This window comes from Urocampus carinirostris, chromosome 2, assembly GCF_059441175.1.
Source record: "Urocampus carinirostris isolate Australia breed hairy pipefish chromosome 2, RoL_Ucar_1.0, whole genome shotgun sequence".
Taxonomy (NCBI): domain Eukaryota; kingdom Metazoa; phylum Chordata; class Actinopteri; order Syngnathiformes; family Syngnathidae; genus Urocampus; species Urocampus carinirostris.
Window position 1 is genome coordinate 24,093,924 of NC_142350.1, and position 20,157 is coordinate 24,114,080.

A 20,157-nucleotide genomic window follows, 5' to 3' on the forward strand; every position below is an offset into this window, starting at 1 on the left:
CCTCCACATCTTTGAGGTAGGAGGAGGTTACAGAGCGTTCATTTAGAATTTCATTCCTGATTAGTTGAATCTTTCTATTTTTTATTTAAGCAAGCTGTCACACCAGGCCAGTCGGAAGACCTCCAGCTTTGTAGTGCGCCATTTTCGTTCAAGTTTCCTGCAACCTTGTTTGAGTGACCTGGTTTCTTCAGTAAACCAAGGTGTATGCTTCTTAGGTCGAAATGCATGCCTTAGGGGTGCCACAGAATCAATAACATTAACCAAAGCCGTATTAAAGTTGTTTGTAAGTGAGTCAACAGACCCAGTGTACGAAGGGAAGGCTGCAGTTACCGTAGGTAATAGTTCTTTTAAAGCTAATGCTGTTGAGGGGCGGATAGTGCGACTGCTAAAACCTAAATTTTCCTTATCACAGTAAACATTAAACAGCACCTCACACTTAACAAGATAATGATCAGAGATGGCATTAGGATACGGTAACACTGTAACATTTGAGGCTACTTCGCTACGGGTCAGAACAAGATCTAGAGTGTTCCCATCTTTATGAGTGGGCACATCAACTATTTGATTGAAACCAAATGTATCAATCAGTGACTTAAAAGCAATTGCAAGTGAATTTGATGGGGAGTTTATGTGAACATTAAAATCTCCAATAATTACAACATTGTCCGCATAAGTTACTAAGTCTGTTAACAGTTCCGAAAATTCATCCAAAAAAATTTGAGTATGGTCCAGGTGGGCGATACACAACAACTACATAAATTGGTGTTGACATTAAGGACTTCATAACAAGTGCTTCAAACGTTTTAAAAACAGTCAGGGTACCAGGAGTACATTTCAACTTACCCGCCAATATAAGAGCAACGCCTCCAACTTTTTTGCATGGTCGTGCCAAGTGCAAACTCACAAAGTTAGGGGGAGAAGCCTCATTTAACACTACAAACTTATTTGGTTTTAACCAGGTCTCACAAAGGCCAATAAGGTTAAGATTGTGTTCATTAATAAGGTCATTGACAAGTAAAGCTTTGGAGGCTAGTGATCTAATATTCAGAAGGCCAAGCTTCAGCACTGTGGACTGAGCCGAACCCTTTCCCGAGTTTTGAACCTTAATGGCAACCTTAGTGGTAACCTCCACAGGATTATATTGCCAGTCTGCCTTGCATGACGGCAGATGCGGGCCGAATTCCATACCACAGGAATATTGTTGACAGGTGGAGTAGCAGGATGACTATTGGTAGAAAATAATTTTATTTCCTCTCCCTCCTCACCTAAGAAGGGAGGATCATGCAATAGAAGAGTACAGATCAGGGTGTGTGGTGCAGGCAATGGAATGCTCTAAACTACAAAAACTATGTGAATTGCATGAATCTAGCATAGCGCTAGTTAGCTCTAGCGTTACAGACTCCAGACCCGTGGTTACCAGTTCACTTATCACCTGTGACCTGGCCTGCCATAGTGTACCCTGTCATGGAAGGCTTAAACTGTACTCTATATTTTTAGAAAGAGCGAGAGCACCTTCCCAGTTAGGGTTAAGGGCGTCTCTCCTCAGCAGGTCAGGTCGGCCCCAGAAAGCAGGCCAGTTATCCACATACCTAAATCCTTGCTGACTACAGAAACTTGCCAGCCACCGGTTTAGCGAGACTAGTCTGCTAAACCTCTCATCATTTCCTCTCGCAGGCAAGAGGCCAGAGACAATTACTCGATGTCGACTCATCTTTCCGGCGAGATTACAGGTCCTAGCAATATTTTTCTTTGTAATCTCAGATTGCCTCATTTTAGTATCCTTAGAGCCGACGTGGATGACTATATCGGTGTAGCTAGCCCTGTCCTGGTGTCTAGATTTGCATGTCAGCTCCATCAAATTAGCCTCAATGTCGGGTGCTCTGGCCCCATTAATACACATAACCGTGGCTTGGGTGCTAAGCTTTATGTTACGGGTGATGGAGTCACCTTTAACTAGGGTGCGGGAGCCAGTAGACCGGGGTGAAGTGGGACTAGCTAGGGTGCTGAACTTATTATGTGTCTGGATTGGCTCACCCCGATTAGCATGGCGTTTAGGGCTAATGCTAAACCACACTAGCAGGTTCGCTACAACCCACGCTAGCAGTGGTGTCCGCGGCACCTAACATTTTCCTTTTAAACTGCTCTAGCTCACGAACACGTCCCTTTAGAAGAGCTACTTGCCTGCGGAAGTGGGAGCAACCTTTACAACAACCCATACTCACTTGTGAGCAGTCGGATGCCGAAAGAGCGTCTTAGCAGCCGTGGGAGGGGTTGCCCTTCACCAGAGATCGGCAGCAGCGCAACTGTAAAACGGTTGTGCGCGGCACTTACCTTACGCCAATCGTCCGAGATACCTACCTGAAACTTTTTAGCTGTTCAAGATAAAAAATCGCAGTCAAGAATTCTGCTATAGCAGGAATCTGAATCGAACTCGTAGTCGACGTGAGCAACACAAAAACTCCCGCCACTCGATAACCCGGAACCGAAACTTGAGGATAGTCATCTGAAATCATCTGATGATCGTGTTGAGCATGCAGAAACCCTGATACTATAATCTGTTTATCACAGTTAAGGGGACCAGAACCCTACGCGATATTTGAAAATCCACCAAGTGGCCCCATCTCGCTGAAACACACACATAATGAACATGCGCTCTGTCAGCACAGAAATAAACGACCAGAGGTAATTGATCGCAGCCGCACGGGTGCTGTTCGTTTTAAGTGGAAAGATTGGGAAAAAAGAGCAGCCACGAGTGACACAAATTTGCTGTCTTGGCCCTTGCTACCAGCGCAGCAACGGTCGATTGGGGATAATGGATTGCAGCCACAGCCGTGCATTACATTTTAGACGGGCCTAAAAGGCATGCCTCCCAACCGGTCCCTGCTCGCAGCAATATAGAATTGGGGATAATGGACGGTGGCTGCACAAGTGCAGTTCATTTTAGACTAAAATACAGTGTTGGCAAAAAATGAACCACTCTGCCAGTCCCTTTTCACAGCAATATGCGAGATAATGGGCAAAAGTGTAGATCCATTTTTGGGGGACAGCAAAAGAGCTGCCAGGCCCTGAAAATTGCTGCACTTTTTCACTTCATGTTTGCACGTGTTGAGTCAATTAAAAATGGTTGATGCTACCGAAGTAAAACCGTTTGGGTTTTATTTAAAATGCAACTATTTGAGCATCGAAGGGAATATTGTTACGTTTTCTAAAAACGTGCCTGGATTCTACTTTTTCTGGTTTAAACTGCCGGTTTTCTTGATTTGGGTCGCGGCTTGTTATTAGGGTGGGAGATCAGTTGTGAACCACTACTTTACAGGATCTGAAAAACTAACATTTGCAAACAACAAAACAACTTCTGTGTTTTGAAAATAATTCAGTTGATTTATCTCCCGAGAGAATAGAACTTGAGGATAGTGATCTGAAATGATCTGATGATCAGACTGTGATTGACCTTCTGTCTCAAAGCCAGTCATAAGCTTGGAAGGAAACCAGCACAGAAGTGGAAGGAAAATTGTTGCACGGCATTATTAGAGTAAAAGTCTTTAATCTTCGTTTATCAGCACGAGCAAAGGTAATTGAGTTGGTTCTCTTTGCCTTCTAATGTCAGCATCAATAACAGATTGCATGGATTTGCTTCTCATTAAGGTCCCAATTAAGATGGAGAGGGTCGGCTTAACAACTACTGTACTTGCAACCAAGGCAGCCTCACCTGGAATGTGGGAGGAAGCTGTACAACATTTCAACTATCCTGCACTGTACTACTCCTGATACCATTAGTCTAGAGTAGTCCCTGATACTGATACTACTAATACACCAAAAAAGGTCATAACACCCCAAAATATATAGAGAACAAATCCCAATACTGTATAATGATAATTTGATAATTAGTTAATTTTTGATTTCTAGTTTAAGGGAGAACAACAATTTGGAGTCGAGGGTTGCATTGGGTTAAAACAATTGGCAAAGGGGCCCATCCTGGAGATCAATCCAGTTTTTTCATTTATGAATAAAAATACATGCAGACATCTACTTCTTATCCATTCATCCATTATCTGCACCACTTATCCTCACTAGGGTCGCGGGGGTGGTGGAGCCCATCCCAGCTATCTTCGGGCAGTGGGCAGGGGACACCCTGAACTGGTTGCCAGCCAGTCGCAGGGCACACAGGGACAGACAATTCACTCACTCATTCACACCGAGGGACAATTTTAACCAGCTAATGAACCATGTTTTTGGAACGTGGGAGGAAACAGCAGTGCCCGGAGGAAACCCACGCAAGCACGGGGAGAACATGCAAACTCCACACAGGAAGGTTCGATCTCATGACCTCAGAACTTTGCTGCACATGCGCTAACCACAGCCCCGCCGTGCTGCCTCTACTTCTGATATTTTTTCATATTTGTTTCTCAATAGATTAGTTCCATCAAATTGGTTATGAAACGCTGACGTTTAAAGAAAAATCGTATATTAGCTACCTGTTTAAATCACTAAATTTGATATATTGTTTTTTAGTACAACTGTAGTTGTATTTTTTTTGTTTTTTTGTATTTCTGCTCTAGGATTTCATGTAGTATTTCCGTAGCATATTTTTCTTGTATTACTGTAGTTTTATTTTGGTAGTATTTTGGTAGTACTTCTTCTTATTTTTTTGTAGTATTTCCATTGTATAATTTTCTTGGTACAGAATTTCTGCAGTATTTCCATAGTAAAATTTTCATAATATATTTGTAGTATTAGTGTAGTGGTAATTTTGTAGTATTTCAGGAAAAGTTATTTTTGAAGTATATTAATAATAGTATTTTTGTAGTGTTTCTGTAGCAATTTCACAAATGTATTTTCATAGCGGATGTATACCTTAAGCACACAGGTCATAAAGACACCATTTCCTTGTGTGTGTCTTGGGCAAGTACAGCCTGTGACACCCAGCTCTCTGCAGGCCAACAAATATAAGAATCAAAGTAAAGAAGTAAAAGGAGAAAAAGAAGAAGAAAAAAAAATCAGTAAAAAAGTAAGAAGGGGAAAAGTGAAAAAAAAGAAAAATATAATAAAAAAACAAACAAAACATGAAAAAATATAAATACAAATGGAAATATTAAAGCAAGAAAAAATAAATAAAAAGCTAGGGCGAAAAGAAGCAAAATAATAAAAGAAAAACAAATCAAAAGGGGGAAAAAAGAAGAAAACAAGCAACAAACATAAGAAAAAGAGAAAAAGACAAAAACAAATAATTTAAAAAAGCTCATAAAAAGAAAAAAGAAATAGAAAAGAAAAAGGGAAATTGGTGAACAAAAAAAAAGAAAAAAATCAGGGAAAAGAAGTTTAAAGCTAGGGAAAAGAAACAAAAGAAAAAAAGGAAAATTAATTTAAAAAGAGAAGAAAAAGATAAGAAAGAAGGAAACCCTAGTTCAGTATATAACTGATAATAATTACGTTATATTCTGCACAAAATAAATGAATACGTTTTTTAAAAATCCATTATCCTAGTAAACTATAATAACATTTGTATTTTTTTCACTCTGCCGTAAACTTTCAACTCATTTCAACTTTAAACCGGAATTTCTGCTCGACAAAACAAAATGTCTATTAAAAATGTGACTTTGAGTGCAACAGCAACTAATAAAAATACAAAAAGAAACTATGAATTTAAAAAAGCTAATCTAAAACACACCCCTAAAAACACTGGAAACGGTGCTGTGCAGAAAGATAATTATTTTGCCCCCCATGCACTTGATAATGCCCCCTCTGATACTCTAGCAAGGGCCCTGCAGACCCCCGATCTAGTGATCAAATAACACACACTGTCCCTTTAAAAAAAAGCCCGTTGTCAGGACCACTCGAGATAACCTGAATTGGTACCCACCCATCCCTTAGATAAATATATTTGATATCTTTTTATGCCATCGGACGGCAGTGTGAGGATAATTTGGGTGGGGGTATACCTTTTTTAATTTCATTTCTTTATCGCGTTTATTCAGCTGTGTGTGACGCAGGGGCTGTTTCAGGTGTCTCGCTGGTTTGAACATGATTTTTTTCTTCATTTCACTTTAAGCGATACAACATGTAAAATTTGATTATGATAACATTTTAATTAAAGTACTTTGCTAAAGGCTTTTTATCTTAAAAGACCGTCTTTTTCAATTGTATGTTCATGTTAAGGCCATTTTTATCAACTAAATGTTGCTCTTTTAAATAGAATTTAGTCCTTTTGGGCTTCCATAATAACATCCATCCGTCCGTTATCTGCACCGCTTAGCCTCAGTAGGGTTGCGGGGGTGCTGGAGCCCATTTCAGCTATCCTTGGGCAGTGGGCAGGGGTCACCCTAAACTGGTTGCCAGCCAGTTGCAGGGTACACAGGGACGGACAACTCACTTGCTCATTCACACCTAGGGACAATTTGGACTGGCCAAATAATCTGACATGCATGCTTTTGGAACGTGGGAGGAAAGCGGAGTGCCAGGAGGAAACCCACGCAAGCACGGGGAGAACATGCAAAACTCCACACAGGAAGGTTTGATCTCAAAATTTCAGAACTGTGCCACACACGCGCTAACCACTGCCCCGCTGACCTGCCCCCATAATAACATACTCACAGTAATACACTGGTGCCTCCACAGACCCCGCTGCTACGCTGCAAGTCACACTAGAGGAGCGAGAGAGGTGCTAGAAGTCAAGTGGACTGAACCACTTCAAGGCGGCGGAGTACTATATTTCAGACGCTGGGGTGTGCACAGTTTTGTTTGACTTTTTTCTATATTTTAATTGGTGTTTTTCATGATATTTTAACCTATTCTGTCTTTTGTCAAGGAAAAGAGAGTTTTAAAAATGATATTATAAAAGGGTCCGGTTACGCCCATGGTGTGACGTGACGAGTTTTGGCAGCTTATGTCTGGGAAGGGCGTGTATTCCTGCCGTCATTCACTTCCGCCGTGTTTTTTTCTTGGGTTGTGCCACGCCCACTACGCGTGCGTGCAAAAGGGAAGAACAGCGAGCAAGGAATAAAAAAGAGATAAGTTTCCTGCATTGACATTTAGCGGCTGCTTTGCTGCCACCATGACACGTTCCCATGCATGTGCGACCCGCGTGGACGTCTCCCCGCCGTGGGGGCTTTAAAATCACACGCACGAGTCGCCATGGCCGAATTCGGCTACGGCAAACGCCTCGTTCCACCGGTCGCTGCATCCGACGCCGCCGCCGCAGCGCCGGGGGAAGCAGCGAGGAGCCTCCACTCGCGCCGGGGAAGGGACCCGGTGTCGAACGGCAACTGTAACTCCGTGGAGCCGGCCACGAGGCTCCATCGGGGGTCCATGTGCGAGTCCCCCACCTGGGAGGGATTGGATCCCGACACCAGGTCGATACCTCGACGGAGCAGTCTCATTAAGGTAGGGAGGGTCGCCTCTTTTTGACCGACCGTAAAACGGCTCGGAAATTGAAGATTCGCTCATGCTACAAGTTGATAACAGAAGACTGGTTTGTTTGCTGGAAAGTTAACAATGTCATCCTCTCATTATTCCAATTATTGGCAGCAATTCCATTGTAAAAAGTGCATACAGTAATCTCTCGTTTATTTATTGGGCTTGCGTTCCAAAACGTCCCGCAGCAATGGCGTCACCAGAAACGAGTCTCAGTCAAGTCCTGATAATTTGTTTAGCCCTGCACAGACCATAGTATATTATAACACCTCCCACTGATCTGAAAGCTACATGAGGGCAAGGAAAAACTCAAAACCTCGGCATGAAGTTTTGACATTAAACACACATTTGTATAAGCACGAATTTACCAAGTGACTCAGTCAAGCTAACAAATATGCAAAAGTACAGCAGAATTGGATTTTCTGAGGAAGACAAATCAAATGCATGTGGGGGTATACATTTTTTCCTGTTTTTTTTTATTGTTTTCCTATTGTACTTTTTTTTTCTCCATTTTCCCCTGTTGTCATAGTTTTTCTTTGTTTTCTTTTTCCTTGCTTTGTACTTCTTTTTCTTCTTCAATCTTTGTTCTTCATTTACTCTTTTATTATTTTTCCTCTTTTGCTGTTATTTTCCCAACTTTATACTTATTTTTTATTCTCTTTCCTTTTTAATTGTTGTCCTGTTTCCTTTATTGCTGAATTACCATTAGCCCAGCCCCCTCCCCCGAGTCATTTTGTAAATAATGTTTCCTAATTATTGGTAATTTATAGATTAAAGCAACAAAAACAAGTGCTGCTGTTTTTAGTAAGCTGAAAGAGCCGCATCTCTAAAAAGACTCAATTCCCATCACAACGACCAATGATGGGAAGGGCTGCTCCCTCCATGGGGACTGACGCACACCCTGTGCATTGTAGGGGGCAGGAAAGTCCACGCTAGTGTCCACTGACATTCACGATATTATCTGAACGGGATAGCATATGCGCTGCCCACACTGCCCTCATTACTACATCCACTTTTTCTTGGGTGGGCAGAGCGTATCCTTGGGTGGGCACTGTAGTATGTTTTTCACCTAACAGCAAAAGAACTTTACCGTGATTCTTTCACATGCCTCTAGAAGCTACCTGGAACCCATTTTAAGAATTACTCTCCTTGTTGTGAAAGATAGTTGCAAATGATTAAACATGCCAAATGTAAAAGAATAGCAATTTTATTGCATAAAATCTCGATGCAATTCATCAGTATATTCCTCAGAATGCATTCTGAAGACACCTCTTGTCTATGTCATCTGAGCTGTGATGTCATCGGAGGAAACCCTTGCAGGCACGTCGCCACATTGTTTTACGTGTTAATTAGTCAAAGAGGTTACGAGTGTTTTAAGCAAAGTTTTGGTAGCGTTTGTGGAAAATGCAAAGGCTCGGTATCGCAGATGTATTCAGTAAAAGTGCAACAATTGGCGAGCTGCCAAAAAGGGGCCAACTGGCAAAAATTACACCTGGTGAGCTAGCGAGGGCTAATCAGGTCCGATCAACAAAAAGCTGCCCTACCAAAAAACGGGCAGGGAGCAGGCAAGCTAACCGTGATCCGACAATGAATGCGGCAACAATTAAGCCAATAAACGCAAAGTCGGTCGGGAATAAACAAACTTTGGGACAAAGAAAAACTGGCGCTAACGCCAGGCTAGCCAATCAGAAAATTGGCAGTGAGCAGCCAGGCTTACTCAGATCCAACAACGAATGCGGCAACGGCTACGGCAATAAAACGCGAAGCCAGTTGGGAACAAATAAACCAAGGATAATGGCAAAACCTGTGCCAGGTTACCCTACCAAACGACTCACTGTGGACGACCCTAGAGTGCCAACTGGGAGCAAACAAAACAGAAGCCCTCGGCAGCCCCAAGGCTAACAGGGAGCTAGCCAGACACAGGTATACCCACCTCAGTAAAAATGTTGTGTTAACGGGATTCTTCATTTTGAAAGTTTGGAGTTCCTTCAATGACGTCACAGCAATTCAGTCGGATGGGTCGACTTTGAGACTTGGGCCCAATCCCATTTCTCTCACTCGGCCCTGAGGACCCTCCAGTGAGGTCCCTCGAAGAGGAGTGCCCTCCGCGAGTGAAGTGCAAAGCGGAAAAGGTTTGGACAAGACTTGCAAGGTTCCACCCCTGTCCAGGAGATGGCGGTAATATTAATTGGCTGTAGACCTCAGTGACGTATTGGTCTACGTCACATGTAAACAACTCGAGTCTCAACTTGTAGTGTGTCAGTTGGAGAGTTCGTGCAATGTTAAAAATGCCCGCTACTGCTGTGTTATTACCGATTGCCTGAAAGCTCATCATCTTTTCCGTGTCTCCAATAAACGGAGGAGAAATGTGCTATACTGAAGACAGCTTCGGCGCTATGTAGTGCTGATTCATCTTTACAAGGTACGTACACTCATTAAAAAAATGACCCGTTCGGTCAAATACAGTAAAAGTTAACATACAATGCACGTTCACATAATACCTTATGTTTGTGTAGACATAAATGGCAATCTACTTATTAGTATCTTAATGCCATTTTATGACATATAGTAGGGGTCTTTAGTGTGTGACATGATGAAAAGTAAACAAACACAAGAACAGTCCACCTGACCCTTAAGCTGACATAATATCGTCACCAAACTTCCCTGTACGACCCAAAAACCTTGGTTCATAAGGAATTTAATTCAAAAGAGTTGTCATTGGATATAAAAAAGCTCATTTCAACATGTTTTCATGATGCTTACATCATCTATGCCCACATTTATGTCTAAATTGTCTGTTATCTATTGTGTTCCAGAGTGGCTGTCCCATAAGCGTGGACAGGTTGGACAGGAATGTTCCCATCCTGTGCTTATGGTTCGATGTGAAGTCAAAACTCATTCAGGACTTAAGGTTGAGCAAGAAGGTCATGTGGGCCCTGCAGGAGCTGCTAAAGAGGGAACAGGGCCATGGCTGGAGGGCCTATACTGGCTGGCCCACGGTCTGTCCTACCGTGTGGTGTCACGGGTCTTCAGGGTTCCCAGGTCCACGATACACAGAATTGTCCACAGTTAATATGGAATAAATTGCCCAAAAGCCATGTTTTAGGCTTTGGAAGTCAGACCCACATTTGCATTCCGTGCTTTTCTGCATTACTATTCAATAAACATCTTTATTTTGAGTAACACCTTGGTGATTTATTTCATAATTATGTGAGATACTGTGTGTGAACTATGTGACTGTTGGACAGAAAACAACTACAAATCACTCCAGTTTAAATAATAGTTTACTTTCAGAAAAACAAAATCACATTGGGCCGAAATACATAATAGTAAATAAATAATATGTCACAAATTGTAACAAAAATATACCAATTCTTCCATAAAGCTGGAAAACACAAACTGGAACTTCATTGAGTTCTTAATAAAATAAAATATTTTCCTTTTATAAAACAAAGGGAAACATTGCAGGGATGTCACTGTTCTGGAAATTTGTCCACGAGCTTCCCAAAAAGGACGGGAACCGCTCAGTTTTGGCCACAGTTTCCTCGAGCCTTTTCCTCACTCCGGCAGACTCCGCTTTCAAAAAGTCAAGGAGTGTATCGTGCTTCCTTTTTTTTCTGGGTGATTTGGGGTTTGGCGCCGGATTAGAAGATGCCAACGACGTGCCCGTCGGTGTGGATGGCGTGGTAGCTGTGATGGTGGCCAGCTCTTCCACGGGACGTTCTACATTGGCCTTTAGGTTGGGTGGAAAAAACAAGAATTACTTAATGCTTGTGTATTGCACAAAAACAACTGTGTATAGGATGCTCAACAAGTTGATGTGAGAAATTATAGGATGTGTTCTGGATAATTATTTGATAGTGAATAGATACACAAAATTGACATGTTATTCTTATGGCTGTAAGAGCCTTCTATTGGCCAGCATCACATATGCTTTAGAATTGTCTCCACATTTGGACAACATTTTGAAAAGGTAATTAGTTTACTTAATATGTGTTTACAGAGAAGGCAGTGGACTGTGTGATAGTAATTTGTTTCAACTGTATTTCCACGTGAAATTCGGAGACATTACTCATAATGCATGATGAAAACTAATGCATTCTGATCTCACATGAAATAATCATATTGTAAATAAAACACGACACCCGAAATTGTGTGCAGTAAACAAGCGCGTATGTCCAGAACGTTATTCTGACTATGCTCCTTTAGCGACTGGCCATGTACATGTAAAAGCACGACTCGTTTAAGATACAAACAGGGATGGGCTGAACCGTGATTTTCTGCAGTTATCCTACTTTAGAGTTTGTAGCGTGAAGATTATTTTTTGGCAGCTCCCTTGGTAGATTTGTGCACTTCGTAAAGTAGCGATTTTGCAATGTTCATGTTTTAACGCGAAAATACGATTTTCTATTGCATTTACGTCCAACTAAGATATCTCAATACATTTTGTTGCAAATACATGCGTGGTTGTGGAAAACTACTTACATTTGTGCGGTTCCTTTCCGGGCATGTTTGTTGATATTGAGAATTCGCAAAGCCTTCTGGGTAGTCACTTCGCTGCCAAGGGAGGTCGAGAGCCCCCTCGGTCTTGAAGTGGCTACGACATGGTTTGAGGGCACTTCTGCCTCGGTCTTGAGAGTATCGGGACACACCCCATTTTCACGTGAACGCGCAAACCGAGTGACTAGGGCACATAGCGAGTGAAAGTGCGAAGAATGGGACTCAGCCTTGGAGTCCTCCGTGGAATATTTTGCAAGAAACTTGCATAATTTTGGGAAGGAGCACTTCATGTTCTCTGCCTAATTGAGAACTAAAATCTGTTAGGAAATACCTTCAAATAGTTCTAAAACGTATATCTTTCATCAGCGAAAAAACACTATTTTTTTCTGCTCGTGGACGCGTACCAAAACACGTGTTAACATCAAGTCGGTCTCAACCTCCCGGCCCGTGGGCCAATCGCAGTCCCCAGGATGGTAATTTGAGGCCCGACTTCACCGTATTCTGTCGAGCCCCCGAAAACGAGTGCTAAAAGAAGAACAAAAGTAGGCAACATACAGAGATTCAAAGTGACTAAAACATACCTTATTACTTTTGAAAAAAGGAATAAGAAAATAAAAAAAAAATAAAGAAAAGGAAATATAACCCCAAAAAGAAGAGGAACAATACATTGGACAAAAAGTGTACTTGAGAAAAAAAGTAAAAGAAAAAAGGGAGAAAATGCTTTTTTTTTTCGTTTTTGTCTTTTATTTTTTATTTTATTTAATTCCTTTCTTTTTTTGCTTTATTTCCACCTACTTTTCTCTTTATTATAGTATTTCTTTGTTTGCCTCTTTTTCTTATTTATTCTCCCTACTTTTTATCATTTAAAAAAAAATCCTCCGTTTATCTTTCATTGAGAAAGGCTGGGTAAAAATTTGATACAAAATGCTGGTTTTTGCACTTTTCAGTCTTCCTAGTTTGTAGTCTTCCCTGGACAACCACTACACATAACTGTGACATCTAGTGGACAAATAGAGCAGAATGTTTATATCTGCGTTGTTTTGGTGGAAAAGTCCATTTGACCAACCTCGCCCTGCCTACCTCCAGCAGCCTCTATGAAACCCCCGATCTAGCTCATTTTGTGGCCTCTGAGAATCTGCTTGTTTTCTTTCTTTTTGTTCCTCTTCACAATGTATAACCGCCAGCTGCACAGGAAGTTCATACTGATGTCATACGTTTATTGTGTGCAAGATGTATAGTGCCTAGCATAAGTGTAAGCCCCCAAAAACTTTTCAACTTATTGCCTTACAGGCTTCAAACTACGAATATTTACTAAGAATCAACAACAGGTGAGACACAATCGTGAAAAGATACCACTTTTATTCAACTTTTTATATCATGCTAACACATTTAAAGAACTGAAAATATTGGCCCCCTTTGAGGTACCACTTAGTACAACCTCCTTTTGCTGTCATCACAGCCACAAGTCTGTTTGGGTGTGTCTCTAGAAGTTTTGCACATCTTGAAATCAAAATATTTTCCCATTCTTCTCTCCCAAAAGGCTTAAGTTTCTTAAGGTTTGATGGTGATTGTTTGTGTACAGCAATTTTCAGATTTTTCCACAAATGCTTGGAGGATTGAAGTCCGGCCATTTCTAACACCTTTACATTGTTAGTTTTAAGCCATTCCATTGTAGATTTTGCTTTATGTTTAGGGTTGTTGCCCCCGTTGAATGGTGAACTTGCACCAAATTTTCAGATTTTCTGCCAGAATCGCACTGTATTTGGTTCGATCCATTTTCCCATCAACTATAACCATCTTCCCAGTCCCTGCTGAAGAAAAGCAACCCCAGAACATGATGCTGCCACCACCATGTTTGACAATGAGGATGGTGTTTTATGGTTGATGTACAGTGTTACTCTTACACCATAATGCTTTGCATTCAGCCCCAAAAGTTCAGTTTTGGTCTCATCTGACCACAGCACTGTGTTCCATGTTATTTGTGGCTCCCGTTTGGCTTCTTGCAAACGCCAAATGGGCATTTTCATGTTATTCTTTTAAAAAGGGGTTTCTTCTTGTCACGCATCCATGAAGGGCAGATTTATTTTAAGTTTGACTAATAGTTATCCTATGCACAGATTTTCCAACCTTAGCTGTGTATATCGCTGGTCATCTAATGTAATAATGGGTGTCTTAGTGGCTTCTCTGATTAGTTTTTCCTTTTTGGGGCCAACAGTTTAGAGAACGGACAGGTCTTGGTAGGATTGAAGTGTTTTTTTTACTCTCCAACTTGACATTATTGCTCACGCAGTGCTCCGGGAGATGTGTACATTTTGCTAAATCTTCATGTATCCTATTGCTGCTTTGAACTTTTCCACAACTTTATCTTGGACCTTCCAATTGATTCTTTGGTTTTCATAATGCTGTCGGTTTTCCATAGTTTCCTTTCACAGACTTCTTAGACCATCACAGAGCAGGTGCATTGAAACTGAGACTTAAAGACAAACAGATGCACTCTGTTTGTCATTGTTAGTTGTTTAGGCCGACATTGCATCATTTAGAAGTCTTCAGGGAACTTATGGAGTCGGATGAGCTGAGAGAACAGGGGGACAATATTTTTGCAAGACCTCCGTTTCAAGTTTTTTTGGCGTATGTATACAATTTCTAAATAATTTGGCTGCCCTTCAGGATTGTGTCTCACATGTTGTTTATTTTTAGAAAATATTCTCAGTTTTCTAGCTTAAAGTTTGAAGCCTCAAGGTCAATACTTTTTCTAGGCACTGTACATCATCTGTCGGCCTTTGAGCTAACGTGTCGAGTTCTGGCCACAAAACAACAGCAGGCGATGTCACTCAACGCTCCGACGGACTTGACAGGAGGTGAAGAAACGAAAGCCCCCCGCTGCGATGCCGACTTCTCTCTCCACCTCGCGGCGATGCATCTTTAATCTCGGTTTTTTTTTATGTCCTTTGAGAAGTCGTGCATTTGGATCCCAGCGCTAGTTATAGCACGGTGGATCAATAATGCCTTCTCCCTCGACGCCGCTAGTACCTACTTTCAGTTCCGTATCGATCGGGCCTTCTCTGTTGGTCTCCGAAATCATTAGTGTCTTCACAACCGAGTTTATTTTTAGCTGCCGTACGTGTTTGTTTTCGAATGCGCCTCATGTCGTCAAAGTAAAACTTCATGCAAACTTCAAATGTATGTAGTACCATTTTGGAACTTCCCACCTTGATCCAGATGAGTGTTTTGAAGCTTTTTTTATCCCCCACCAACAATCCTGTAAATTTTGCCTAAAATCCCAATCCAAGACGTACCCAAAGTGAATTGAATGCTGTTCCTGAACCGTTTGGAGAATATGGACACTTTAGTTTCTTTTGAAAGGTATCAGTCTGAAGGAAAATCACACCAAGTGCGACTAACATTTAATAATCTAAGTTGGAACACACTGAATAGAATGTTTTTGTTGTCGCCTGAATTTCTTCGGCCAATCAAATGCCTGGAAGATAAGTAAGACGATAGTTTGAAGCCTTACCTGGAACCTTGTCAAATTTGATCACAAAATAAACATTGTATTTTATACATTTTTCAAAATTTATGTCTAGCCGTTTCTAATAGTGGCCATTTGGAGATAAACATTTTACAGGCCTCATAACTTTGCATTAGTGTATTTAACTTTGTCCAATTTTGAGACATTGTGAAAATGTTGCAAACATTGCAAGATTGTGCACACTTGTGTGTAAAAATCGTGCATAAAAATGGATCCCGAGTTGCATTTGCGCAAATTTTTGGCTTTAATTTCAAAACGGCTCGTCAAATTGCATAAAATTACTTTGAGAATTTCACTGGCTAACAAATATGTTAATCCACATTTGAATTGGTCACTATTGGCTCAAGATTTTTGAAGCCGAATTTTTCATGACTTTTTTTTTTGTTTGTTTTTTTAAATACATGACCTCATAGGTTGTCACAGGCTAAGGACTGTTAAAAAATTAGGCCCAGAGTGGTGTCAATTGTAAGGGGAGATACTGACACACGTATTACAACAAGGACCGTCAACCGATGCAGAAATGCTTTTAGGCGGATGTTTTTCAATGGAGTCAAAATTTTACACTGTTGGAGTCACTGGACTCTTGTGAATGTGACCAGACCATGTTTGTGAAGAATCGTTTCATGAGTGGAATACTAGGGCACTTTCTCGTAAGCTACACTGGCTTTATAGTTTTGGGGTATCTTGTTTCAGACGGATCATGTTTCTGAGATGAGTATATTTTGAGTATATCTCAAACTCCCAGATTATAAGCTTTCCAATGAAATGTGGCATGACCGATTTCAGTGATTGGTGACATACAGAAAGCCTGCCGTCAGGCACTAGGAACGTTAAAGGGTTAACTAGGGTACCCTTTTATTATTGTCATAAGTCTTGAAACATATTGGCTACAGTGGCTAGTGACCCCTTGCACACACATGACCTAACCACGTGACGACACCATGACGGACGGAGGTAAACCTTAGTAAACATTACTCCCCATGGGTGAGGCCAGTAAACAGTAGACAACAAAAACGGCTATTGACCCTTTGCACGTGATGTCACGTTGCCTTCCCCAGCAAAATGACTGTATGTGACTCGTACCTACTTATCATAAAATTGCTCAGGAATACATTAAAGATACCTTGCAAAAATTGCTTCCTGCAAATCCAGGAATACTTTGAGGGCTGGCAGTGTTGTGCTTTGGCACAACACCAGTTCCTCCGTTTAATAGCAGATAAACAATGCCGTCTTCTGTCTTCATCAAAAGGGATATGATAAAATTCAAAAATCAGGCTTAGAACTTTGCCAGTTCGCACAGCTCAAACCAAGGTAAAGAGCGGTGGTTATATTCTTCTGTTTCGGTTATTGATATTTGTTTCAACTTAAATGCTCATTAGAGTGCTCCTGCCGTCCGTCATGGCTGTCACTCTGCCGGGGAAGGCAACGTGACGTCAGGGGCAAAGGGTCGATAGCAGGGATGTCAAACTCTGTATTGGCTCTGTGGCCAGATCCAGTCTTCATGTATTGAGGCGGACCGGATCAGTAAAATCCTCATTTTTTGCTTTGTCTTTCAGTTTTATGTCTCATCCGCCATCCAACATGAGTAACCTGCCCTAAATTTTATAATCACAAACGACAAAGGATCTTTTCTAAACACATGATTTTTATTCACAAACAGTTGGGATGTCATATTTGACATTAAATGTGTCAATATTTTGTTCAATTTTAGAGTTGATTAACTGCAGCTTTCCATCTGAACCAACTCATCACAAACATCACCAACATAAACTCAAGAGGAAGCTATGAATACAAACGTGTTTGCCTCATTTGTCATACTGCTTTGAAATAAATAATAAAATAAGAGTTTTAGCATTGAACGGGCAGTAACGTCAGATCAAACTGCTAGGCTGGGAAAACGCTTCACAATACAGTGGTACTGTACTTCTAGTTGGAATTTATTTCTCTGGAAGTAGCTTTGTAATCTGAACCGTTTGTAAGTAGAGACACCTTTTGAATGTAAATGCGCTGATCTGTTCCAAGCCCCGCTAAAGTATGATATTTTTTGGGATAAATCATAAAAGAGCATCACAACATGAAACAAATACATGTTAAAATGAGATTACTGCACATCTTTGTTAAAACAAAGAATAAAGTTAATAATAAAAATATTAATCTACCTTTTAACTTAACACAAAGAGCCTGCTGGGATTCACGCCTATGCATCGGGTTCCCAAGTGTTTACAAAGTGGGAAGGGGACACGAAGAACATGCCGTGATTCACGCATGCGCACTGGATTGACAGGTAGAACTCTTGAAATGGCAAATAGCAGCACATTTTGCTCTGTATTTTTCACTTTGTATCCTGAAACGCCTGCGTAACTAGAAGCAGTATTTTTTTGTTTAACCTGAAACTCTTGTACATAGACATTTGTAAGTTGAGGTACGTTCGCGCCTCGGCCGAGACATACCTAATTGGTATGATGGCGGCGCCCTCTGTTGGCTGCGGCTGCATCGACTCGCTACAACGGGTTAGGTGTATCGACATTTCGTTCTGTGTACATTGTTACAAAGAATGACAATACAAAGGACATTATTATTATTATTATTATTGTCTTTAACATGAAACCAGGCTGGACTTCACACCTTTGCTGCCATCTAGCCGCGAGAAGAAGTGTTTGTATTGTTTTTTGATTTACTAAAATAAAATAAAAATCCAATAAATCAGTAGTTGATATATTATTTGGAGCCGCATGAATAAATAAGGCAGATAGGAAAGATTTATACAGAACAACCAAAGGCCCTTTTATCGCCGCAAATCCACCTATTTTCTCATGTTCGTTGCTCAGTAGCCTAGATGGTAGTGTGCCCGCTTTGAGACTGGGAGGTCGCTGGTTCGCGCCTCGGCCGAGACATACCTAATTGGTATAAAGGCGGCGCCCTCTGTTGGTTGCGGCTGCATCGACTCGCTACAACGGGTCAGGTGTATCGACATTTCGTTCTGTGTACATTGTTACAAAGAATGACAATACAAAGGAAATCATTATTATTATTATTATTATTAAAGTCCACAGCGTGACTTTGGCGGCGAACTCTGTAGGAAAACAGACAGTTGGCCAATTTCCTCACATAGTTGATGTCGCAACATTGCTGTTAAGTCATCAGAATTCAGCGATGACACTCCACAGGGGACCTGGATTCCACTCACAGCAACTGCTTGTAAATTGAATTTGAGTACAGCCGCTCCCGCTCACTCGTATTGAAAGACGCCGTTAGCGACAAGCGCTAGCAACATTTACATTAGACGCACATTGGCGCTGCAGTATTTGAAAGTGCGTCGTTCAGTCTCACTGCTTACAGTCCCGTCAATATCCGAATATTAGTACCCTCTGTTATGGCGAATGTGACGGCCGCTTCCAAGATGGCCGATGCATCCGAACGAAAAGCCACTAACGCTTACAGCACAAATAAGAAAATCATCTATTGGGCTTGAAGCTATTTTCACGGACATTCAAAGAAGGTGAAGACTGCCAGGGGACGTAAATGGTAAGTTACGCCGGCTTTATTGTTTTCGGGTACCTTGTATCAGACTGATCGTAACGTTTATGTGATGAGTAAATTTTGAAATGGTCATCATGTCCTGAATTCCAAGAGTATGCACCTTCCAGTCATGTGACTGATTTCAGTGACTAGTGACATCGTAGGGACACATATTTGTTTAAAAACGTTCAGGGGTTAAAAAAACAAGATGGATCTTTGGGGGCGCGAGAGGATTTCTACTTCCGAGTGGAGGCGTGACAGAAATTCATTGGCAAGCTACATTGAGCAAGTCATACAAATGACCTAGCATTTTCTTTACTTTCTTCGCTCTGAAAATGCCGGTCTACTAGTGATCCCCAGAGCCAAGAAGAGATCCGCAGGATCGAGAGCGTTCTCCATTCGGGCGCCAATGTTGTGGAAAGCTCTTCCGACTGAGATTCGTTATGCAACCTCAGTGGAACTGTTTAAATCTAGGGTTGAAACACACTTCTATTCTATAGCTTATGAACGACTTATATTTCTTGTTGACAATACCTGTGTATTATTTGTTATTGCAACATCCGCTGCAGCCTGGTCATCCTGGAAGGGGCATGACCTCATGTGCAATTCCTTCTCAAGGTTTCTTCATTTTCCTCATGTTGAGGTTTTTGAGTTTTTCCTTGCCCTCATTGTAGGTTTTAGATCAGGAGATTTTATAAGTCTTTAGTCTGTGCAGCCCTTTGAAACTCCTTGTGATTAAGGGTTACACAAATAAACATGACTTGACTTAATCTACCCTTGTGGAAGCTGTCAAAATGTTTTCTTGTTTATTTTGTCTGCCAAAGTGCTCACGGAATCTTCCGTCTGGTATTATTTGCACACGCATCATGACCACAAGTACTTTCCCTTGTACCTAAATGTGGCTAGACGCATACTCTTGTGAAACGCATCACCGGAAAGAGCTTCAAACAGATTTGGGGTCTGCAGCGACTGCTTCAATTTCTATTAACTGATTTTTCAATTGCTGGAGTGCCTGCAAAGCCAGAGTTAATCTCTGCTTCCGGCGTGGGATTTGGAAAGGTTTTTGCGTTGTTAAGTAATAATCTTCACATTTCAAAATAAGTATAGTTAAAAAAATAATAATAAAATCTGCTAACATGGCAATTGCAGCATCACTCGTCCTTATTCATCATAGTTTCTTAGGTGATGACCAATCACCG

At 41.3% G+C, this 20,157-nt stretch overlaps 1 protein-coding gene and 1 pseudogene across 3 annotated transcripts in view; one reads left to right on the forward strand and one right to left on the reverse strand.

Annotated features, from left to right (window-relative positions):
* Positions 1–1,462: 1,462 nt before the first annotated feature.
* On the reverse strand, positions 1,463–2,216 carry LOC148371445 (uncharacterized; annotated as a pseudogene).
* A 4,720-nt stretch (positions 2,217–6,936) lies between these two features.
* Positions 6,937–20,157, forward strand: part of LOC148371446 (inactive phospholipase C-like protein 2) — a 55,037-nt gene continuing 41,816 nt past the window's right edge. For all 3 annotated transcript variants that reach the window (XM_088329525.1, XM_088329524.1, XM_088329526.1), the window contains exon 1: positions 6,937–7,380. In XM_088329525.1, the coding sequence (XP_088185651.1) occupies positions 7,069–7,380 (312 nt within the window). In that variant the 5' untranslated portion in view covers positions 6,937–7,068. The remainder of the gene's footprint in view (positions 7,381–20,157) is intronic.